The sequence below is a fragment of the Cryptococcus neoformans genome (assembly GCF_000091045.1).
Source record: "Cryptococcus neoformans var. neoformans JEC21 chromosome 2 sequence".
Lineage (NCBI taxonomy): Eukaryota > Fungi > Basidiomycota > Tremellomycetes > Tremellales > Cryptococcaceae > Cryptococcus > Cryptococcus deneoformans.
The window spans coordinates 1,330,001-1,349,178 of NC_006684.1; the positions used below are offsets into that span (position 1 = coordinate 1,330,001).

The following is a 19,178-nucleotide window of genomic DNA, read 5'->3' on the forward strand; positions in this document are numbered from 1 at the left end:
GAACCAATGGCCGAGGACGAAGACGAAGATCTCTTTTTGCCCATCGTTGATGTCCCGGTCCCTCCCCGAGATAGCGAGGATCATCAAAAGATCGTGAAGCAGGCCATGACTGAATTGCATGTGGACACTCCAGAGCAGTTGATGAATGTGGTCAAAAAGATGGTGGAGACTGCCGAATATGGTGGTGTGACTGAGGAGCAGGTGGGCATGTTGAGTAAACTTTTGGCTTTAGGTCAGGCTCAGGGTGTCAGTGTCTGGTAAATCTCCTTTCTGTTACTGTTACGATGTTTGTAAACAGGCATGTTCTTGGTCAAAGATAATATGTAACTGGTTATCGTGTCGCATCCTGATCAACATTAGCAGCACAACGCACGCACGGTGACATACCGAATTTTGGAAAGCAGTTAGAGAGAGCTGGAAAAAAAGTGAACCATTCAAACATCGCATAATGCACGGCACATGATAGCATTGTGGCCGCTTATATCGTTTGAAGTGACCTGTTCAATAATCATTTTACTGTGGCTTCTTCAATGGATAAACAAAAACGAGTATTTCCCACAACTGTCTGTCTGTCAACAAAACCATATTAAAATATTAATGTCCCGATCTGAGTCGTTGCATTATTCCGTCTTCTATGATCATGACGAGCAAATAAAGTCATTCTCCTCCTAATATTATCAAGTTCTCGTATTATGTACGCACTGCACAGTAATGGAGCCGAGTAAATTGTACAGAAGAAGAGGAGTAATCCCAGTGCTGCACCTCTAACACGCTATTCATTAGGCCAAAGGACATCCATCACTATTTATTAAGTACAGATTATATCATCCAAGCTCATCGATCGTCAGACATCACCCCTCAACGTAGTAGTTCTTCATCTCCAAGCAGCCTTTTTCACCATCGTCGTTTTAGCCCCTGTTGAATTTGACTCCATAGCCTTTCTTTGCGAAGCTGCAGTCGTCCCTATGCTTGTACGCATAGTCAAAACTGCCATTTCTGGCCTCTCAACATTGCCAGCAACTTTGTTGCTGATAAGTGGTTTTAGGGCTGGAGTGACACCCTTGCTCCCAGATACAGAGGACGCCTCACTCCCTGACGACGAATGGTTATTGCCGAATGTAGAATTTCGCATAGCCGAACCTCTCATTCCGTCAACCGCCCGCTCTTTCCCTTTTCTCGGCGACCTATTCGAGGGTCCCACGTTTGTCTTCCTGCCTCTTTCAACACCCAATACACTACCGCTCATTAGGTCCTTTTCTTTCATCAGCAACCCACCCACTCCCAGTTCTCTTCCCTTCTGCCTTACGGCTTTCTCCAAGACTAATCGAGATAGAGGCGTCTTTGCGGTTTTGCGTTTACCTCCTGCCACATGAGCTCTAGGGGTTCGGATTTTAGGGTGTTGTGGTGAAAGAGGGGAGGGAGAGTGGGGACGGTGCTGATGCCATGTGATGCTTGGAGAGGCAGGAATGGGTTCTTCGGCTTCCATTTCATGGTTTAAAGTAGGCTCAGCTATAATGGCAGTAGAGGGCGCGATTTTGGGGGCTTTAGCTGCTTCTTCCTCCGCTCTACGCTTTTCTTCAAGGAAGGCTTGACGTTCCAGCTAATTGATATGGATTAATTCTCAACCGACCTTGAAATGAAGGGTGAATACTTACTTCAAGCTCTTGTCGTTCCTGTCTAAGCTTGACTGCTTCTTCCGCATATCTCTTTCTCTCCTTATCCAGCGCTTGCTTTTGTATCTCCATGTCCATATCCTCCTTACTGTCATGTACGTTGAGCCTGTATTATATAAATTAGCATTTCCTGCCCAAATGATTTTTGAACTTCCCACTAACTCTCGCTGCACTTGCTTCTTTGCATAATCGGCCACAACCTTGCTCGCTTCTTCTTCCTTTCTCTTTGCACAGTTAAGTTCGACCTCGAGATCTTTGATCCTGTCCTCTAGGTCCCTCTGTATCTTCTCCTTTTCACGCTCTACCCGCTTCTGCTCCTCAATTTCTTCAGGCGTAGGTTGCTTGGTGAGGTGTTCACCATTGGCAGTATACTGCGGCACGCCCTCCGTTATCCGGTTGCGGATTTGCTCGATTAGGCTTTGCAATCTGGCACTGGCGATGGAAGGATGTGACATGGATGAGGCGGATTGCGCAATACTAGAGCCGAGAGTGCGAGCTGTTGAGCTGTTCAAGGGACTGAAGAACTGTGACTGGAGAAGTCGAATGGGGGGCTATTATAACGTTAGCAGAGGTCTTTGGCAGGGCATTAGGCATACCTCTTGACCACACGATGCTGCCAACGCTTCTCTCAAAGCATTACCAGTAGACACAACAACATGTCGGAATGCCTCTGTCTCCTCTTGTAAGCTTGCTCTAATGTCGCTAAGGTCTCTAAGTGTTTGCTCAAGTAATGGGGACTGGGAAGCCTACATTAATCAGGTCAGTGGATTCAGAGGTTGGAAAATGAAGTGTACATACAGCAACCGGTTGTATCCTTCCAGCAGGTATAGGATTTAGTAATACAAGCCCCTGAGGTTTGTTAGCAATGGTAGGATCATTTCCTATCTTTGCCAGTTGAGCATGGGCCTTGTCCAGACTCATTTGAACCTTCTTGGTTTCATGCTGGAAAAGCAATCAGAGATTGCAAATGTGGAAGCAAGATATGGCTTACTGTAGCAGCTACTCGCACAGTCTCTAAGGCCTTTCGACCTCGAGAATTCTCTTCTCTAAGTTCTTTCGTCTTTATCTCCTCCAAGACTAGCCTCTTTTCTATGTCGGCGCATTTTGATTTCCACCCAGCAACCTCCGATTCAAGCCTAGCATTGGACGTCTTGAGACTGTTGGTGGTCTTTTGCAGCCGTTCATATTCATATTCAAGGGTACGATGGCGGCCATTAAGGGTTTCCAACATATTCAGGTTACTCTGTTTTCCGTCAATCGAATAAATCTACAAGCTCGCGAGCTACTCACAACACTGGCACCCATGAGTTCAAACAAGACCGCGACCACTTCATTATAATCTTTTTGGCTCAAGGCATCAAGGTTCAGTGGTCTCTTGGCCCATCCATGGGACATAAGCTGGGAGTTGATAGTAGTCAACTCAGCTGATAAGACTGTCGCTGTACTGCTGTCCGGGCTATTTGACGATAAGTACATCGCAAAGCAGCGTCGGGGCAACACTCACTCGGCTTCCCGAGCCCCAGTCGCGACTTTCTCGGGATAACGAACAGCTCTTGACGGCTCTCCTAGTCTTGACATAATACGTGTGTAGGTGGTTGCGCGGTACTGCGTGTGCACGAAATCACTCGCGTTTGTTTATCCCAACAGTTGTTGCCAGGCTAGTGGTGTATGAATTTGATTCCGTTATTTGCTTCCGAGGAGAGCTCTTCCACGTCATGATATCGCGTCATAGCAGGCATAATACGCACAACGAACGCACAGCTCTATGTAACGCAGCAACATTCACGCAAACCGACTCCTTCTATTACATTCGGATTTCTACGTCTAACCAAGTTTCTCTCCTCCAAGCCGACTTCCCCACAATAGCTCTCGCGAAATGCAGTCTGAACAAGCCCACGGGCCGGTCAATGACTCCGCGCCGTTCCCACCGCCGTCGCCGACCCTCTTCCGACATCGCCCTCAGCCAGATGGCCCCGAACCTTCTGCCCTTCGCCACAGACTTCCTCGAACAACATCACATGAAAGTCAACAATCTGGTTCCCACTCTGTGAGGATTAGAATCCAATCGCCTTTTGGTGATTCGGGCGCGTCTTTGGAAAGGAGAAAGGAAGGCTGGGTGTTGCCGGCTAATGAGACGATTGGCGAGCTAAAAGACGATTTGGCTCATGGCCAGCTCGAAGGGGCGGGGTTATGGGAAAGGGAAGATATGAGGATCGTGTATCATGGGCGAATCGTGAGGGATCAAGAGAAATTAGGAGACGTCGTGGGAAAGGTGGGTCAAGAGTTTTGGATAGCTGTATGTGCGATAGCTTACGTGAATCTTTCATGATTAGATTGGAGATCACACTCACGTCTCTACCCTTCATCTTGTTGCTAGAAGGGTTCAGACCACTCCCGTCGTTCAAATGTCCGACCCAATAGACAGTTCTGCGCTAGGACCTCAACCTTCTACGCCCACCGCACCTGCTGTATCCAATAGCAATTCAGTAAACTCCCTTGCCCTTTCTGATTCGATCCATTATCTGCTTTTCACTTCTAGACATCATCTTTTCTCCCTTTTAAGTCTGGAACCGCTAAAGTGGGAAAATACTGTGCCGCCACCTGTTGTCTCGAAAAATGAGGCTCGAGAAGCGGTGCTTTCTGTTGTGAAAGCCTATGCTGCACATCGCGACACGACAGAGGAAGGTTGGGAAAACTGGGAATTGGCGTTCGCTGAAGATAGCGATGATGATTTGAAGCGTATTTGGGATGAAACCGGACAGAGACACGGTATTGAAAAAGAGATTAACGATCTTTGGTCCGGTCTCTTGAATAGGAACTGGTCCAATCGAGATGTCGGAGAAAAAACAGAAGTCGAAATCGAGTGAGTATCGATGTCAGCGGAGCATGAGGGTACCTGCTGATGCATTCGTAGTGGGACTGTCTATCTTCTTGACCTACCGGCACTCAGCGCTTGCACGCCTGCCCAACTCACTCATCTTCTCATTTACCTCCGCATCACATCGTTAATCCCTCTGCTCAATTCGGCGTTCTACGAAGCTACTCAACAGGAGACGCAATCTCGTCTTCCTTTGCCCACCGTGACCTCGGCAACCGCCGGCCCTTCTCTTCCACCTAATGTCCGCATTGTCTACCGCCGCACATTTCGTTTCTTCCTACCTTATATCCCACGTCCTGTCTTCAGCCACTTTTTCTTCTCAACCTTCAAAGTCTTCACCATGCTTTGGATGCTGACGCGCGGCATGAAATGGACTGATCCGAGGTACTGGGCGATCGCAGGTATCGCATGGGGCTGGTGGGCGGTCGATGGATGGAACGCGATTGCTGTGTTTTTGAGAAACAGACAGGCGAATGAGTTGGCGCAGGAAGCCGAACGAGCCGCTCGCAACGAAAGACAAGCTGTACCCGCTGGTCCTGGCGCTGAGATGACCCAAACCCAGCAGATCCCGGCGCAAGGCAACGCCCCGAACCGTCGTCGCAGTCGTGCCTCTCTATCGTTGACCACCTCATTTGCACCCCTTGTCCACCTCTCGATAGATAATATCCAGTTACGCATTCTACCTTCTTCCGGTGGACAACCTGACTCTTTCGCACCTGCTCCCCGAACCCAACCGCCTAGATTTCAAACTCAGGTCCTGCTGCCTGTTTTTCTATGGGCAGTCACCCTAATGCCAGGATGGGAAACAGCGAGGGCAAAACTTATCAGAATGAGGGAAAGACGTATGCGGGCTCTCGTCAATGTCACTAACCCCGAGCGGAACCAACCTGGTGAAGGTGCTGAGCAAGCATCAGAGAGGCAACGAGAGCCAGAGCTTCCTGCTGGTTTGAGCGGACCAGCTCGTGCTTATTATCTTAGAGTACTTTCCAGGGGAGACGCAATCGATTGGGATGAAGAGCGGGAGGCTCAAAGAGCAATGGGCGTGGGGGAAGAACAAGACGAGCGCGATAGGGTTGGCTTGTTGTAGTTTTTCCGGTTGTAACTAAGAGTAGATCTTTATTTTTGTTCTTGTTTGTATGCATGGTTTGCGTCTTTTCTTGACTAGACCTATATCGGGGCTATCTCAAATTATGTAGTACACGGAGTCATTCTCAATGATTAAAGCGAACGAAAATCCCTTCTGAGGAAGGGAAGGAGTCTAAGTACATAACAGCACGGGAATCAGTTACTTAATCGTAGTTCAAGATGAGGTGTTTGTTTAAGTTGATATAATTGTATTCCCTTTCCATGTTTCCCCGCTTTTTTTAAGACCATTTCTTATGTCCCGATCTCAGTGCGTTCCCGTTGTCAAGCCATGCTTCCGAAGCAATTGAAGCAATCTCCCTTTTTACAGGGGAACTCCTCTTTAAAAGCAGTTGATAAAAAGGGTTCATGCACTCAGTCCATCATCCAATACGTGGCAGTGGAGGATGACATATGGTGATGCTATTGATAAACGGAAAGCTAGACAATAATACGTAGTAGGTGAACAACGAACTTGCTGTCTGTTGCTGTTGCATGTTTTAGCCACAATCAACAGATAACACGATTTTGAAGTGTGACAAGGTCGGAACAGCTTAACAGACCTTCTAAACTGAAGTGGAATAAGACCAAGCCTTTTGGAACTTCAAATTGAAAATGTCGTTCTTTTTCCTTTTCTTGAAGTACTGTACTCCCTTGCTTAAACATCACGGAGATTGTTCCAAACTCCGTGATAACAATCTCGCCCGCCGCACTCCGCCAGCAGAACGAAGATGAATTCAATCACCAACCGGCAACGGCATCAACTCGCAACTTAGCTGCTAATACAACTTAGCTATCCACCCACAATGCGGTACGCGGTGCTCGTAACAGGCCCAGCAGGTGCCGGAAAGTCTACTTTCTGTGCCTCTCTAATTACACACGCTCAAACGATTGGTCGGTCCGTTCATCTGGTCAATCTTGATCCTGCTGCCGACAAGTTCGAATACGAGCCGACTATCGATATAAGGGATCTTATCAATTTGGAAGATGTTATGGAGGAGCTGGAGTTTGGACCAAACGGTGGTTTGATATATTGTTTCGAGTGAGTAATATGGGCCTCAGGCAAGGGGAAGACGCCTGATAAAGGTATTTTCAGATATCTTCTCAATAATCTTGATTGGCTAGAAGATGAATTAGGCGCATATGAGGACGACTATCTTATAATAGATTGCCCTGGACAAATCGAACTATACACCCATGTCCCTCTTCTTCCCCGCCTCGCCACATTCCTTTCTACTTCTCTCAACTTCAGAACATCAGCAGTCTACTTGATAGACTCGCAGTTCATGCAGGACAAGAGCAAATTTTTTGCAGGTGTAATGAGTGCCATGAGCTGTATGCTCTCCTTGGGAATTAGCATGTTGTGTTTGATGAGCAAGATGGACTTGGTAAAGGATAAGAAGGGCCGAACGAAGAGAGAAGTTGGAAGGTAGGCATCTGCGAATTCATAGCGTCGTCTTGGCCGCTCACAAGCCTTGCTCAGATATCTTGACCCAGACCCCAATCTGCTACTTGAGGATATCAATCAGGGCACCAACTCGAAGTTCAACCAGCTTAACCGAGCCGTCGTCTCACTGATAGAAGATCAGAACATTGTGTCTTTCTTACCGCTGGACGTTACATCAGAAGACTCTGTAAATACTGTTCTCAGTCATATCGACAACATGATGCAGTATGGCGAGGATGAGGAGCCCAAGGTCCCCAAGGACATGGATGATGGTGAGTTTGTTGCACCTCCTCGTAGCTACAACATAAAACTAATTGTTCGTGACAGGTGATTTTGACTAGGTCATATATATGTATCCATATGTATTACTACATTTGCCAGCAACGATACAAAAGTTAAAAACATGCGACGGGAGTGTCAGATCGATCATACAAGCGCAACAATAATCTGAATATTTCTCAGGTGGCCTTTAATACGCGTCCTGTTGAGGGACGAACATCAGCTCTAATCTTAGAAGAAATCGTAGTGCGCTCACAACGTTTCACATCACTCAAAATCTTCTCAAATTCTTCTGCAACTTTGTCCCAGTTACAACGATCAAGCACTACCAAAGGACCCACTATATTCCTTGTAGCTCTCAGCAGTGCAAACTTGTGCGTATCAGGAAGAGACCTAAAGAATGAATACGGCATGGCGGAAATATCCAATGCAGGAGCGCCAAAAATCCCATCCTCGTGTAAGTCAAACTCGGAGCCTGACGAGCTGAGCTTTCGCTTTTTACAGCCTGGAAGATATGGCTGCGGATGATCATTCAATCAGTGGCACTAGCAAAGCCCGCCTGACCTAAGCTTACAGAAGAACCACTCCGACTTGCTCCAATCCATGTCCATTCATTGCCCGCTTGAACCGCGAATTTACATAGCTCCTCATCACCCATCATACATCCTGCTTTGAAGATTCTGCTTGCAGAGATACAGCCCTCTTCCAACCAGACTCTCAACATTCTACCCAGCTCCTCTAGTAAGGCTCCATCGCATTGGAATTTCTTGAGGAACGAGATGAGTGTTTCGTAATGGCTGAATGACTGGGCCGTTGGTGTCGGTAATGATGAGAAGGACTGAGAAGACAATAAGTGGAGGAAAAGGGTTATTGTGGCGGAGGCTTCGAGATGGGAGTCGGCGAAATAGATTATTGATGGTAAGCCCAATTTGGAAGGTCTTGTCATTGTAGCAAAGACGGGGCTTATCATGTTCTATGCATCAGTTTTTATTTGCGCATTAGTGCGGCAGGCCGCTTACCTAGCACCTTGCAGAAGTACTGAGCTTGTGTAGAACTTGATCCCATCGCTTGCTACCATCTCTATATCGTTTCCACTCGCCAAGGACATACTATTCGGGCTACCATGGGGAGTGGCGAGAGGGGTTAGAGGCGGTGTATCGGAAGGACTACTGGAAGCACTGAGGAATGTGAAGTCGTCGTTGTCATTCTCAGGAATTGGTGCAAGCCCTGGTGGGATGAGTAACATCTTCATCGTTCGCCTGTAGGAAAGCAACCATCGAGTTCTGCATACATGCCCTCTTTATATCTCCCTTCATCCATCGCTACCCTGCATGGACAGAGTCGGAGGTGGAGCCATTACCGGATGTCTCATCTTACCCAGCTGATACAAAGGACCCTCAATATCCATTGATCCGCAAACATCGGGAGGTCCGGCGAATGTTCTTGTGTATCACATACCCGACACGACTTCTATTTCGATAGAGTTTCCGCCGATGTCTTTCCAGCAAGAGGTGGTCACAATCCACAGACAACAGATATCATACATACACATGACCATGAATCAATGCAATATGCCCCCTCATCAATGCGCGTATCCCGATTCCTCCTCCGTATCATAAACGTTATATCGTCCTCTCATCTCCCACGGTCTCTCGACATACGGACCTTCCCCAGGCGCTTCATCATACCCAACCTCGTCATCCCACCCGACTTCTTCATCCATCATTCCAGAATAGGCATTCCAACCACCCCCAGGAGCTACTTCCCACCCTTCACTTCCTCTTCTCACCCTTGGAATCAGTGCAGTCATCCTTTCTCCGGGATACATAGGCCCTTCATCATAATGATCATAATCAGACAGATATGGCTTAGGTGAGCTTGAAGTGGAGATGGAGTCGTTATCACGTTCTTCGCCTGAAGAGTAATGACGGTATTGGTCTCGTTCGTGTGAATGCTCGTCCTCATCAATATGGGGCGTGCTACTCCGACGAGCACGAAGCGAGTTTGTAGGCTGCAGGTTGGGATTGAACCCATTGTTGCCATAAACGAATGGAGAGGCGTGGGCAGGAATGGGAGGTGGATTAGGGAGTCTAGAAGGATCTTGAGGAGGCCAAAAATACTGAGTCGTGTGATCTACAGACGATGAGTAAGTCAGCATACGAAAACCTGTGAATTAGAAAATCAACAGTCAACGTTGCTCGGGACTCGCTTATGGGTCACCACTTACATTACGCCATCTACACCATCGAATGCTCTACTCTCGCTCGCCCATGGCGCACCCTTTCCTCGCCATGCCCCATTCCGGGGCGACCATTGGTCCCACTGCCGCTTCCAGCACTTTCGCACTGATCGGCGGCCCCATATTCGCCAGGAGCAGACGACCCTTCCCGTGGCGCCACGATACCTGCCCATTCGACTGTTGCTGACTCACCACCTGCTGAAGGGTTGACGGGGAACGACAGCCCATCGCCTTGCATCTTTTGAGGCCAAAGCCAGAGAAATGGGTTGGGCCCGAGGACCGATTTGATGTTCTTGTAGATGCCAATATTCTATATCAACTGTCAGCGCCGCATGATAACAATGTACGGCAATTAAGACGCACATAAGGATACTTGACTTCTTTGATTTTTCCTCTGCGAATAAGGGTAGCCACTTTGTCCTTCTCCCAACCTTCAATGGTGGTACTATTTCCGCACGCAAGATATACGTGGTAGATGGAAAACATGCCGACACATAACCAGACAGGGACACAGGTAGCAAAGTTGAAAACAAGGAACAAGACATCGGCGAGTGTGGGCTCCTGCTTTGGTGCGATGTCAGCGTTTACCGTGCGTAGTATGCTGTGCAACTGTAGCTCACATGGTAGTACTCGGCAATATAAAGTACACGCCTGACCATGATAATGAGATGGAACGTCGTGCCGATGTCCACCCAAAGCAAAAATCGAATGAAATGTCCTTGGTTATAGAAGCCTACACAGTTACCAATCCAAGGGCAATGGTCTGTATCGATCCATTAAGATGCGAAATTTCATGGCAATTTGATAGGACTCACGATCAAGCTATAGATAGAAGATAGCAGATAAGTAGAAGTCAGTGAGATCTCAAGATTGTTCAACGAAGCAGCGCACTTTGAGCTACAATATGTTGTCAGTAATATCCTGCATTTATGCTTCGGAAAACTCACCCAACATGTTTTGCACTGCCTGCAATGATGTGCTATTTATTCTCTTGAATCAGCTCTGGCCTCATTAATAGACAAAGCACCCACCTCTTGGCGGTTTGTAATGTTCACAATTCTTGCAGTATCTGGGTGTATGTGTGCCCTTTTTAACTTCCATACCGTCCATCGCACCAATATTCGGCCTCTAGAGCATCCCAAGCCATCATTAGGAATCTATCCCTTGTGCAAGTCTATATTTATTGTCCGCATGAAGATAGCTTACCCAGCCTTCCGGTACACTTCCAGGAGACGTTATAACACATAAACGGTAGTTCCAGAAGATCATGAATGCGGCCAAACTGTTCCCAAAAAAGGGTTTGTCAGCATGCGGCATGGGGCAGAAGTACTGTATTTCCGGCCGATAACTTCTCGCTAGAGGCCCGGTGGCTCGAGGCCATGAAGGAGTGCAGAAGCGATGAAGAGACTGACTTGAGAGGGACAAGGAGCTTGAGCAGATCCAAGCTGATCTCACGGCCGTACCATGGCCAGATGACAAATATTTGGGAGGAGAACGCGATGAAGGAGATGAGGATGACGGTTCCCCCTACCCTATTGATGAGCGTAGGTCAGCAATCAGCGGGAACGAAAATGGGCCGCAAGGGGGAGGACGAACCATACGCGTGACCAATTTCTGGCGGCCATCTCGGGCAGGGCAGCAAGAATCTGACGATAGGGATCGGAAAGAATAGAAAAGAAAGAGTAAACTTGCGAATAGCACTGACAAAAGCCAGTGACGAGCGCAGTGAGGCGGTCCAAATAATACCCGAGGACGCGGTGCGAATGGGGAATTCACTTCAAGCGATGGGGAGCTTCTTCGAATGAGAACAGCTAGGATACATGTATGCATAATTCTATGTAAATTGACGTAGTGCAGTCCCAATTGAACCAGCATATTGAAGCTTGAATAATGTAGTAATAAGAATAAGTAGGATGAACAGTAATATAATGAGTAAAACGTAAAACTATGTTTCTTCGGACGGCACCTCTGCCGTGGCGTTGCGTGGCTATCAAAACCACATTGAGGGATTCTAATCCTGCTTCCTCAGAACGTGCGAAGGGGCTGGTATCATTCCAAGTATACCCAGGGTGAACATGAACAGCGAGGTTGCTGTAACTCAGGCATCAGTGACACAACCGACCCTACGCGAGGCAAAGACGCCTAAAGAGTGATGTGATTGACTCACCTCCGACCATCGAACTGAACACTCCCATGCCGTCCCTCCCCTCCATCTGCCCCAGGCTAGCATTTCCGACTCCCTTCACAGCATCCATAACGGACTCGAACATTGTCGTCTTCCCTGCCTGGGAAAGAGAAATAACGAGGCATGTCCAGCTGCCAAGGATCGTCATGGTTAAAAGGGGTACAATAATCCGTAGTCTGGCAGATTCTTGCCATTTAGTATACTACCGTTGGAAGAGGTTAATAAATAGCCTGTATGGCCTGTGCAAGGCTGATTAATTAAGTGGAAAGACTTACATTTGGGATATACCCACGAAGCCAGGGAATGAATAGAACCAAGTAAAGGAAAATAAACTAGTATCAACAAGCACATGTAAGCGTTTAGGGATGAAGAATGCAGGTGTTTTGTACACCATAAGAAGGCACAACTGACTATCGTGGCGACATGCAATCCCAGGCCTGCCAGCATCATCCTCCTACACAAAATCAGTTTCATTTGTCAGCTTTCTAACCACTTGATGGTTGCACATCGCAGAATCAAGAATGAAAACCCACTTGATCCAACCATTCTCTTTGTGCAACACCCTAGACAGCACAGTCGGCAGGTCGACCCACCAAGAACCCCCGGCGCCGACTAGGATATACTTGCCGTGTTTGATAAATACGGATGTCCTGTCTGGAGGGGAGTCGATGGAGGCAACGACGTTGCCGCTGGACTGGGATGGAAAGGATGGCCGACGATTTGTGAGGCCAGAACTAGTCATTATTGTGTTTCTTGGAGGAAATATGAAGAAAAGTTGGTGGCGAAACGGGATGGATGTACTGAAATTGAAGGTAAGAGTGCCCCGAGGTGCGAAACACTAAATGCACTAATCAAATCACAGGGCAGGCACGACGATTAGATCCCACCACAAACAAATAACAAATCTTGATTACCCGACGTTCTCGGCGAGTCCTGACTTTCAAGTGAAAACGATCTGCTGAAAGAAGAAGATCTGAGAAATGATAGCTTTAGTTACTAAGCTTAGGGTCCAACCTGCTGAAGGCACTTTTCCTGAACTTGGGCAATCAGCGGTGTCCAACTTCATGACCTTGGTTGAATAAGTGCCCATCTCTCTCAGCTCATCACCCTGGTAGTACACTACTACTACCTCGACTATGTGAGTCATCAACTTCAAGAACTTGGTCTACCTAGTGTCTAACCTTAGGTGTGCAATTGTCAACCAGACTTAGGATCTCGGGCAAACGACAGTATCTACCTCTATCATCTTTATGACAAGTGCAAAAACCTGATCTACCTAATGTCCAACCTTAGGCGTGACAATCGTCGACCAGTATTTGTATTTGGGCGAGTAACCGTACCGAACTCCATGACCTCGGTTGGGTTGGGAGTGCAACTGTCAACCAGTCCTAACAACTTGGGGAAGCTATGATGTCCAACTCGATGACTGTGGTTGAGAAGTGGTATCCAACTTGATGACCTTGGTCAATTAATAACGTCCATCTCTAGGATCTTGGTGTAAGCCTCATGCACGTACGTCAAGGAGACATGGTCATGACCTTTGTAAGGTTTCCAGCATTTGATGTTGTCGGTATTAATCAATATTGGCCTCGTGTCTGGTTTGTTCCCACTTTTCCCCCAAACGCCCGAAACCACAGATCGCAAATGCACTTGGACTCTCCTTTTCTCATCCTTAGAAATAAAGCCTTTCTTCTGCTGTTTCGTTGACGCCGACTGGTAGTATTTCTTCAGGTGTGTGGTGTGTACTCTTGTTCACAGTTGATCTACTTTACTAACTGGGGATGGCAGCTATAATATTGAAGTTTGTGTTGACCTTTGCCCCGATGTCTATTATGTGGGTCTGCAGGCAGTTCCTGTTCTCTGCCAATCCAGAGGCTTATTACCTGCCATAACAACTTGTGAGTCATGGTTCTCGCAACATCCAACCGTTGGCGACAAGCTGCTATTGTGGCATTGCTTTTCAAGTTGCGAAAGGCTACATGCATCTTTTATATTGACATTGTTGATTTTCAACTGTTCTTCTACTCCTTTTACCAGACCTTCTTGTATTGCTCCTCAGACTTCTCCCCGAATACGTTAATGGGCCAGCTAGTCAAAGAAGAGTCAGTTTCATTCCTTACAGTTGAGATATCTTTGCTTACCTGGGGTTGTACTCGGCAGGAATGTTGGCCCTGGCAGCATTGGCCTTGCCGACCTTGTTGATTTCCTCGAAGACGTCATCGTTGAGCTTAAAGTCCTCAAAGTTGGACTATTCTCAACAGCTTATTAGCACTGACTACGCCTTTTATTTACTCTGCATCCTACCTTGATTCGAGATGGAGTAACAGACTTGGGGATAACCGCAAAGCCTTGGTGGGCCGCCCAGTTGATCAAGACCTGCGCAGGCTCCTTATTAAGCTTCTTGGCAATGTCAATAATTTGGGGCTGGTCAATGATTCGAGGTTTTCCAGTGGTGTTGTTACCAAGAGGAGAGTAGGCGGTGATAACAATGTTCTTCTCCTTGCCTTGAGGAAAAAAAGTCAGATGATAACTAATCCGGATAAGAACGACAAGATCGACTTACAATATTTGAAGAGCTCGGGCTGGATCAAGCTGGGGTGACACTCAATCTGGTTCATGGTAGGAACAACACCAGTCTCCTTGATGAGCTTCTCCAAAAGCTCAACGTTAAAGTTGGAAACACCGATGGCCTTGACCTTCTTGGTCTCCTTAGAGATTCTGATCAACTCCTTCCAAGTGTCGACTACGCTAGGTCCATCCCAGTCAATGGCAACCTTTCCATCTTCAGTCTTGGGGAAGAGGTTGTCTCCAGGAGCAAAAGGAACGGGCCAGTGGATAAGATAAACATCGAGGTAATCGGTACCGAGTTGCTTGAGGCTGGTGTCAAGATCGGCCTCAACCTTCTCGGGTCGGTGAGAGTTGTTCCAGAGCTTGGAGACAAGGAAGAGGTCTTTTCGTGGAACGCCGGAGGCCTTGATACCTTGGGCAACCTGCAATGGAAGTTAGCTACCGGCCTTTTTCCTGCCTGTGCGGGATGAAACTTGCCTCGTCCTGGTTTTCTGTATACGTGGTCAAAAAGGTTGAGATTAGCTAACGGTTCCATAGACACCAGTTGCGTCAAACACACGGTAAATCTATGCGTTTACATTAGCTTATTACTGTCTGTGAGTAAGATGGCAAAGATTTACTAAAGCACAGTCAATGTGTCGGTAGCCGACCTTGATGGCCTCCTCGACGCTACGTCATTTGTCAGCATCATCCATCTTCCATGAATAAATTTCCTCAGCGAGTAAACCTACGCCTTCTCAACCTCACCGGGGGCAGCCTGCCAGGTGCCGAAACCGATCTGAGGGGCGACAACGCCGTTGTTACTGTGATGTGATGTCAGCCCATCGATAGCCGAAACGTATATGTAGATGACAAGCTGCCTGCTAGTACGTGACACAAAGAGTAGGTTACTTACAGCTTGAGAGTTCGACCGAGAGACATTTTGTTCGCTTTGCCCTTTTTAATGCTAGAAAGAGTATATAGATGGAAATAGGGAAGACAAAGAGGAAAGGAAAGCGGATATTATATTTGGGGGATTTGGTGGGCCTCGGCGGTCCTCAGAAGAGTCCATTCGTCCTCGCTCAGCACACCATTGTTCGCGACCTCCACCTCCACCTCCTGACCCCATGATGTCGTCACCTTTTCGGCAAATCCCGAAAACAGCGCAGAAGAGCATTTCCCCAGCAGCTCGCTGGCAAACGTCGATGGAGAATACAACGAGTCTTGCGGGGTTTAACAGTGGACGTATCTGCCGGGACTTTGAGCGGAGTATGCGTCTAGTTGCTCTTTGGCATGCATGGTTGGATGAAGTATATACATAGTTATACCTCTCTACGGACCCGCTCACCGCCGAGGTAGAAAAAAGCCTGCCTAATCATGATAGTACTTGTTAAACTTTTCGATCAATTCCGGGTCATCCTACCGACGCATCCCACATCAGCTTTAATGCTGCAGACCAGGATGAAAGATGGCAGAACATGACATTTCGACTTACACGGTAACGCGTCTGGAAGCCTGAAAATCCATCGCGAAGGACAAAAATTTCTTGAGGCGTTGAAGGATTGGGGTAACGGTGATTGCGGGTCTCAGCGTAAATCTGTCCATGAATGGTCAGGTATCTCATCACCGCTAGTATTAGGCATTGATATGGAGCTCACTCTAGCTGCTTTAGGCCCTCTTATACCAGACGACCAGTCAGCATCTGCAAAAATCAAGGAAGGAGGAGACTAACCGAGCTTGCGAGAGGTAGCAATCTGCACGTACCGCCGGGTAGTTAAGTCAGCTGCTGTTACTTCGTGTCTTCCTCCTCTCTCTTCCCCTGGCCAATCTAATTTTTACGTACGGAAAACTACCCTGGGTACTGTACAAATTCGGGCCAGGTCAGCAAAGGGAGAGTTCATATCCTATCGATACGCACCCTTCTCCAGCTTTTCTACCAACTCATCCACAGTTGCATGGAATGTATCACTAGGGTAGTTCAGAGCCGACACAATATTGCCTCCCTACATCAGTTTCTCTTATTCAGCATTCGAGTACAACTCAGAAAATAGGCCGACTTGCCACAAAGTCACTGTCCCTCACATCTACCACAACGAAATCCTTCAATGTCTCCGCGGGTTTAGCTTTTATGATTTCTGCCAGTTGCTAAGTTCATTTAGGATGTCAATGACACATACTTCATCCATGTTTTGGGCAAGAAGATATCTGCCAGACATTTCCATTGAGGCAGCGATGACCCACCTCGGCGGAGATATACTTGAACGGTAACGAGAATGACATCCTTCCTGCTTTTGTTTCCAGTCTCAGATTTTTTGCGTCTGTTGAATAAGCACACCTCTTTTCCAGTATCCTAGTACCCAGAAGTCTAGGAATCGTAAGCATGCACTGAAATTAGAAGAATTGTCCAATGAGATTGCTGAGAATGCACATCAGGATTTGGGTGAGTGTCACCGCGCCGATTCAACAAGTCGTGCAAATAAAGGTGGAGGCGCCCGAATGCCCGCTTACTTTCTTTTTGCCGCTGTAATTTGACTGGACATCCATTTGTTCCTTCAGTTTACAATTGTAACTCTTAATTTTCAAAAACTACATCTTCATCATGGTCTTCGCCAAGCTTGGTCTCCGCACCCTTGTACGTTAATCTCGTTACCTTGCTCGTATCACTTATATCCAGTGGACTTTCTTGCTGACTAATTTCATTTTCAGCGATCTCTTCCTCAGTCTCAGGTCGCTCGATCAACCACTATCCTTGCCCAAAGGCGGTTCCTTTCCGCTGAGGCTAGGAAGCTCATTGACGGTGTACGCTTGCCATGACTATAGCTCAGTTGTATGTAAATCAAGTGGCTAACTCTTCGGATCTCCCACAGGCCGTCAAGAGCAACCCTCTTGTTGTCTTCATGAAGGGCACACCTGATGCTCCTCAGTGTGGTTTCTCCAGGGCCGTCTGCCAGATTCTTGATGTTCAGGTGAGTGATTCCCGTATACATGACTATTAGCGATTTGGTTGACATCGAAGGATTGCTGTTTGTAATTGCAGGGTGTCCCAAGAGAAAACCTCAAGACCTACAACTGTCTGGAGGATCAGGAGCTTCGTGAGGGTATCAAGGAATACAGGTGAGATTTGTCCTCGTTTTAAATGGTCCAAATATGGTCTGGCCAGATTGCCAACCCAGTCATCAGTGAATGGCCCACCATCCCTCAGGTTTACATCAAGGGTGAATTCGTCGGTGGATGCGACATTCTCTTGTCAAGTGAGTGTCCTTAAATGTAGTTCTGCATTTGATCTTTCGGTGACACTGACCATTATTCTGCCATTCTGCAGTGCACCAAAGCGGAGAGCTCGAGGATCTGTTGATTAAGGAGGGTCTTGCTCCTCCTCTTCCTGAGGGACCCGAAGGCAGTGCCTAAGGAGATTTTAATATTTATGATAATGAATGCATTCTAATCTCACAGCGTCCGGCCTCATGGCGTCAGTTAGATGGACACACCGCATAGGGATATCGCCGCCGTGCGCTTTATAAGATACCATGCCTAAACCAAAAGCTGTTAAAATGAAATCCATGCAAAAAATGCCTAGTGCACAACTCTACCAACGACAGCTCTACTGCTTGCCGAAACCACCGAAGGGGTTTGGCCACTTCTTTGTCTTATTCCTCATCCTTGGTGCAGACCTCTTAAACCACTCCCAACCGAGACTCATCAACTCGCCTCCAGCATCGTATGGTGATGGGATTTCGGAATAATTCGGACGGGCAGTAGGATGTCGGACATAGACTGCTGAACAGGTGAGGTAGGACGGGAGAAGGTACGCCGGGACGAAAAGGTGAGGAGAAGCGTAGTCTGGGAGTTTAAAGTAGGATGAAGCGGCGGGACCGGTGGGTTCTGAAGGCTTCTCTTCGGAAGCCTCACCCTCGACTTCCTCCTCTGCTGGTGGTTGGAATTTTGATTTAGGCGCTTGGAGCATAACAATCTGTGAGGGGTTGACCGTGAAGACATCTCCAGGGTTGAGCATGATGTTCGGGTTTCGCATCTACAAGGTCAAAGACAACATCTGAGCATTGTTTCGCCCTTTGGAGAATATACAAAACCAAAGACGAAAACTCACCACCTGGCCGTTCAGCTTGACATGTCCCTGAACCACATATCTCCTCGCTTCCCACACGTTTTGAGCGAAACAAGATCTAAAGATCAACACATCCAATCTCCTCTCGATATCTGCAAAAAGCATAGTCCCAACCGGCGCCCTGCTGTCCTTCGCTTTGCTCTTCGCCTTCTTCTCATCACGTGTCCTTCCTCCAGCCCTTTCCCGACCTTCAATCCATTTGCCCATTTCTCCCACATCGTTCTTGCCGCCTTCGTGAATAGCGGGGAGCTTTTCAGGCATGTACCATCTCGCAAACTTGGTGTAACCTATGTGGTCACCGTGGTATCCTCGCAAGAGACGCTTGGCGATCCATCGAAGCTGGAAGGGAGTTGCGTTGGTACGGGTAAAGTCGTGTTCTCGGCGTATAGGAGACTCAGGAGAAGAACGTTGCCAGATGTTGAAGAGATTCTCTGGAGACCAGCTCTGCGGACAGGTAGGTTAGCGATGTGCACGAGGTCAGCTCTGCCATGTTTAACATACCATACGGGGGATAGCCCTTTTGTGGTTAAAAACATTTCTTGTAGTGTACGGCCTGTACGGCATGGCGAGAGCAAGGGAATAGTTCACAGGTGTGGAAAGAGCAGATGGAAATTACCGGCAAAATAACACCGTTCAGTCGCGAGACCTGACTTGTCGAAATCCAAAAAGTCTGAAAGAAACGCCA

General features: G+C 47.6%; 11 protein-coding genes across 12 annotated transcripts in view; 4 read left to right on the plus strand and 7 right to left on the minus strand.

The window, feature by feature from the left end:
* CNB04650 (hypothetical protein) overlaps positions 1 to 380 on the plus strand; it is a 1,852-nt gene extending 1,472 nt beyond the window's left edge. The window contains exon 4 of the mRNA XM_568955.2: positions 1 to 380. This exon is cut by the window's left edge and continues 304 nt beyond it. Coding sequence (XP_568955.1) covers positions 1 to 261 — 261 coding nt within the window. The 3' untranslated portion in view covers positions 262 to 380.
* Positions 381 to 762: 382 nt separating this feature from the next.
* Positions 763 to 3,274, minus strand: CNB04660 (hypothetical protein). The gene is made up of 8 exons (XM_568956.2): positions 3,178 to 3,274; positions 2,964 to 3,129; positions 2,665 to 2,916; positions 2,472 to 2,615; positions 2,270 to 2,419; positions 1,836 to 2,224; positions 1,656 to 1,779; positions 763 to 1,600 (listed from the first exon to the last, which is right to left on the minus strand). Exons 1-8 carry the CDS (start codon positions 3,249 to 3,251, stop codon positions 875 to 877), a joined length of 2,025 nt encoding a protein of 674 aa, XP_568956.1. The 5' UTR covers positions 3,252 to 3,274; the 3' UTR covers positions 763 to 874.
* A 179-nt stretch (positions 3,275 to 3,453) lies between these two features.
* On the plus strand, positions 3,454 to 5,700 carry CNB04670 (expressed protein). Its single transcript, XM_568957.2, has 3 exons — positions 3,454 to 3,945; positions 4,007 to 4,536; positions 4,588 to 5,700. Exons 1-3 carry the CDS (start codon positions 3,550 to 3,552, stop codon positions 5,636 to 5,638), a joined length of 1,977 nt encoding a protein of 658 aa, XP_568957.1. The 5' UTR covers positions 3,454 to 3,549; the 3' UTR covers positions 5,639 to 5,700.
* A 709-nt stretch (positions 5,701 to 6,409) lies between these two features.
* CNB04680 (ATP(GTP)-binding protein Fet5, putative) lies at positions 6,410 to 8,264 on the plus strand. Its single transcript, XM_024656606.1, has 4 exons — positions 6,410 to 6,715; positions 6,770 to 7,102; positions 7,157 to 7,392; positions 7,448 to 8,264. The coding sequence occupies exons 1-4, from the start codon at positions 6,480 to 6,482 to the stop codon at positions 7,459 to 7,461; spliced, it is 819 nt and encodes a 272-aa protein (XP_024512184.1). The 5' UTR covers positions 6,410 to 6,479; the 3' UTR covers positions 7,462 to 8,264.
* Positions 7,462 to 8,766, minus strand: CNB04685 (hypothetical protein). The gene is made up of 4 exons (XM_024658787.1): positions 8,419 to 8,766; positions 7,974 to 8,361; positions 7,656 to 7,917; positions 7,462 to 7,601 (listed from the first exon to the last, which is right to left on the minus strand). Coding segments are annotated over exons 1-4 (885 nt in total). The 5' UTR covers positions 8,652 to 8,766; the 3' UTR covers positions 7,462 to 7,599.
* Positions 8,767 to 8,862: 96 nt separating this feature from the next.
* On the minus strand, positions 8,863 to 11,320 carry CNB04690 (conserved hypothetical protein). Of its 2 annotated transcripts, none has more exons than XM_024656607.1 (11): positions 11,235 to 11,320; positions 11,051 to 11,170; positions 10,845 to 10,920; positions 10,670 to 10,766; positions 10,586 to 10,617; positions 10,530 to 10,535; positions 10,454 to 10,460; positions 10,259 to 10,401; positions 10,002 to 10,202; positions 9,831 to 9,948; positions 8,863 to 9,532 (listed from the first exon to the last, which is right to left on the minus strand). In XM_024656607.1, the coding sequence occupies exons 1-11, from the start codon at positions 11,261 to 11,263 to the stop codon at positions 8,982 to 8,984; spliced, it is 1,380 nt and encodes a 459-aa protein (XP_024512185.1). In that variant the 5' UTR covers positions 11,264 to 11,320; the 3' UTR covers positions 8,863 to 8,981. The 2 variants fall into 2 exon arrangements, with proteins under 2 accessions (XP_024512185.1, XP_024512186.1); XM_024656608.1 differs by having other exon boundaries at positions 9,627 to 9,948.
* Positions 11,321 to 11,450: 130 nt separating this feature from the next.
* On the minus strand, positions 11,451 to 12,651 carry CNB04700 (expressed protein). The gene is made up of 5 exons (XM_568961.2): positions 12,357 to 12,651; positions 12,235 to 12,277; positions 12,099 to 12,155; positions 11,806 to 12,025; positions 11,451 to 11,729 (listed from the first exon to the last, which is right to left on the minus strand). Exons 1-5 carry the CDS (start codon positions 12,563 to 12,565, stop codon positions 11,650 to 11,652), a joined length of 609 nt encoding a protein of 202 aa, XP_568961.1. The 5' UTR covers positions 12,566 to 12,651; the 3' UTR covers positions 11,451 to 11,649.
* A 1,141-nt stretch (positions 12,652 to 13,792) lies between these two features.
* Positions 13,793 to 15,394, minus strand: CNB04710 (oxidoreductase, putative). Its single transcript, XM_024656609.1, has 9 exons — positions 15,287 to 15,394; positions 15,123 to 15,194; positions 15,012 to 15,060; positions 14,951 to 14,957; positions 14,869 to 14,882; positions 14,387 to 14,813; positions 14,128 to 14,327; positions 13,965 to 14,071; positions 13,793 to 13,911 (listed from the first exon to the last, which is right to left on the minus strand). Exons 1-9 carry the CDS (start codon positions 15,310 to 15,312, stop codon positions 13,854 to 13,856), a joined length of 960 nt encoding a protein of 319 aa, XP_024512218.1. The 5' UTR covers positions 15,313 to 15,394; the 3' UTR covers positions 13,793 to 13,853.
* Positions 15,395 to 15,648: 254 nt separating this feature from the next.
* On the minus strand, positions 15,649 to 16,797 carry CNB04715 (hypothetical protein). The gene is made up of 8 exons (XM_024658797.1): positions 16,612 to 16,797; positions 16,432 to 16,515; positions 16,289 to 16,373; positions 16,214 to 16,231; positions 16,103 to 16,124; positions 16,029 to 16,047; positions 15,866 to 15,967; positions 15,649 to 15,789 (listed from the first exon to the last, which is right to left on the minus strand). The coding sequence occupies exons 1-8, from the start codon at positions 16,750 to 16,752 to the stop codon at positions 15,742 to 15,744; spliced, it is 519 nt and encodes a 172-aa protein (XP_024514237.1). The 5' UTR covers positions 16,753 to 16,797; the 3' UTR covers positions 15,649 to 15,741.
* Positions 16,798 to 16,929: 132 nt separating this feature from the next.
* On the plus strand, positions 16,930 to 17,916 carry CNB04720 (conserved hypothetical protein). Its single transcript, XM_568962.2, has 6 exons — positions 16,930 to 17,002; positions 17,077 to 17,169; positions 17,238 to 17,336; positions 17,408 to 17,484; positions 17,551 to 17,621; positions 17,693 to 17,916. Exons 1-6 carry the CDS (start codon positions 16,970 to 16,972, stop codon positions 17,776 to 17,778), a joined length of 459 nt encoding a protein of 152 aa, XP_568962.1. The 5' UTR covers positions 16,930 to 16,969; the 3' UTR covers positions 17,779 to 17,916.
* Positions 17,901 to 19,104, minus strand: CNB04730 (nam9 protein, mitochondrial precursor, putative). Its single transcript, XM_568963.2, has 3 exons — positions 18,995 to 19,104; positions 18,476 to 18,937; positions 17,901 to 18,400 (listed from the first exon to the last, which is right to left on the minus strand). Exons 1-3 carry the CDS (start codon positions 19,055 to 19,057, stop codon positions 17,972 to 17,974), a joined length of 954 nt encoding a protein of 317 aa, XP_568963.1. The 5' UTR covers positions 19,058 to 19,104; the 3' UTR covers positions 17,901 to 17,971.
* Positions 19,105 to 19,178: the final 74 nt, after the last annotated feature.

Bases quoted from the DNA above. Each gene is read 5' to 3' on its own strand.
- CNB04660 (XM_568956.2), bottom strand. From the start codon at position 3,251: ATGTCAAGACTAGGAGAGCCGTCAAGAGCTGTTCGTTATCCCGAGAAA. The intron at 3,130-3,177 runs GTGAGTGTTGCC...ATCGTCAAATAG, and splicing joins ACTGGGGCTCGGGAAGCCGA to CCCGGACAGCAGTACAGCGA. The intron at 2,616-2,664 runs GTAAGCCATATC...TTGCTTTTCCAG, and splicing joins CTGTGCGAGTAGCTGCTACA to CATGAAACCAAGAAGGTTCA.
- CNB04670 (XM_568957.2), top strand. From the start codon at position 3,550: ATGCAGTCTGAACAAGCCCACGGGCCGGTCAATGACTCCGCGCCGTTC. The intron at 3,946-4,006 runs GTGGGTCAAGAG...TTTCATGATTAG, and splicing joins TAGGAGACGTCGTGGGAAAG to ATTGGAGATCACACTCACGT. The intron at 4,537-4,587 runs GTGAGTATCGAT...ATGCATTCGTAG, and splicing joins AAAACAGAAGTCGAAATCGA to TGGGACTGTCTATCTTCTTG.
- CNB04680 (XM_024656606.1), top strand. From the start codon at position 6,480: ATGCGGTACGCGGTGCTCGTAACAGGCCCAGCAGGTGCCGGAAAGTCT. The intron at 6,716-6,769 runs GTGAGTAATATG...AGGTATTTTCAG, and splicing joins GGTTTGATATATTGTTTCGA to ATATCTTCTCAATAATCTTG. The intron at 7,103-7,156 runs GTAGGCATCTGC...AGCCTTGCTCAG, and splicing joins ACGAAGAGAGAAGTTGGAAG to ATATCTTGACCCAGACCCCA.
- CNB04685 (XM_024658787.1), bottom strand. From the start codon at position 8,651: ATGAAGATGTTACTCATCCCACCAGGGCTTGCACCAATTCCTGAGAAT. The intron at 8,362-8,418 runs GTAAGCGGCCTG...GAACATGATAAG, and splicing joins GTACTTCTGCAAGGTGCTAG to CCCCGTCTTTGCTACAATGA. The intron at 7,918-7,973 runs GTAAGCTTAGGT...GATCATCCGCAG, and splicing joins CAAGTCGGAGTGGTTCTTCT to CCATATCTTCCAGGCTGTAA.
- CNB04690 (XM_024656607.1), bottom strand. From the start codon at position 11,263: ATGGCCGCCAGAAATTGGTCACGCGTATG. The intron at 11,171-11,234 runs GTTCGTCCTCCC...GCTCATCAATAG, and splicing joins AGAAATTGGTCACGCGTATG to GGTAGGGGGAACCGTCATCC. The intron at 10,767-10,844 runs GTAAGCTATCTT...GGGATGCTCTAG, and splicing joins GAAGTGTACCGGAAGGCTGG to AGGCCGAATATTGGTGCGAT.
- CNB04700 (XM_568961.2), bottom strand. From the start codon at position 12,565: ATGACTAGTTCTGGCCTCACAAATCGTCGGCCATCCTTTCCATCCCAG. The intron at 12,156-12,234 runs GTCAGTTGTGCC...TGTTGATACTAG, and splicing joins GATTGCATGTCGCCACGATA to TTTATTTTCCTTTACTTGGT. The intron at 11,730-11,805 runs GTGAGTCAATCA...CCTGAGTTACAG, and splicing joins GTTCAGTTCGATGGTCGGAG to CAACCTCGCTGTTCATGTTC.
- CNB04710 (XM_024656609.1), bottom strand. From the start codon at position 15,312: ATGTCTCTCGGTCGAACTCTCAAGCT. The intron at 15,195-15,286 runs GTAAGTAACCTA...ATCACATCACAG, and splicing joins CTCGGTCGAACTCTCAAGCT to TAACAACGGCGTTGTCGCCC. The intron at 13,912-13,964 runs GTAAGCAAAGAT...TTCTTTGACTAG, and splicing joins CCTGCCGAGTACAACCCCAG to CTGGCCCATTAACGTATTCG.
- CNB04715 (XM_024658797.1), bottom strand. From the start codon at position 16,752: ATGCTTACGATTCCTAGACTTCTGGGTACTAGGATACTGGAAAAGAGG. The intron at 16,374-16,431 runs GCAAGTCGGCCT...AAACTGATGTAG, and splicing joins TGAGGGACAGTGACTTTGTG to GGAGGCAATATTGTGTCGGC. The intron at 15,790-15,865 runs GTAAGTCGAAAT...ATGCGTCGGTAG, and splicing joins GCTTCCAGACGCGTTACCGT to GATGACCCGGAATTGATCGA.
- CNB04720 (XM_568962.2), top strand. From the start codon at position 16,970: ATGGTCTTCGCCAAGCTTGGTCTCCGCACCCTT. The intron at 17,003-17,076 runs GTACGTTAATCT...TTTCATTTTCAG, and splicing joins AGCTTGGTCTCCGCACCCTT to CGATCTCTTCCTCAGTCTCA. The intron at 17,337-17,407 runs GTGAGTGATTCC...TTGTAATTGCAG, and splicing joins GCCAGATTCTTGATGTTCAG to GGTGTCCCAAGAGAAAACCT.
- CNB04730 (XM_568963.2), bottom strand. From the start codon at position 19,057: ATGCCGTACAGGCCGTACACTACAAGAAATGTTTTTAACCACAAAAGG. The intron at 18,938-18,994 runs GTATGTTAAACA...ACCTGTCCGCAG, and splicing joins AAAGGGCTATCCCCCGTATG to AGCTGGTCTCCAGAGAATCT. The intron at 18,401-18,475 runs GTGAGTTTTCGT...TTGACCTTGTAG, and splicing joins TCAAGCTGAACGGCCAGGTG to ATGCGAAACCCGAACATCAT.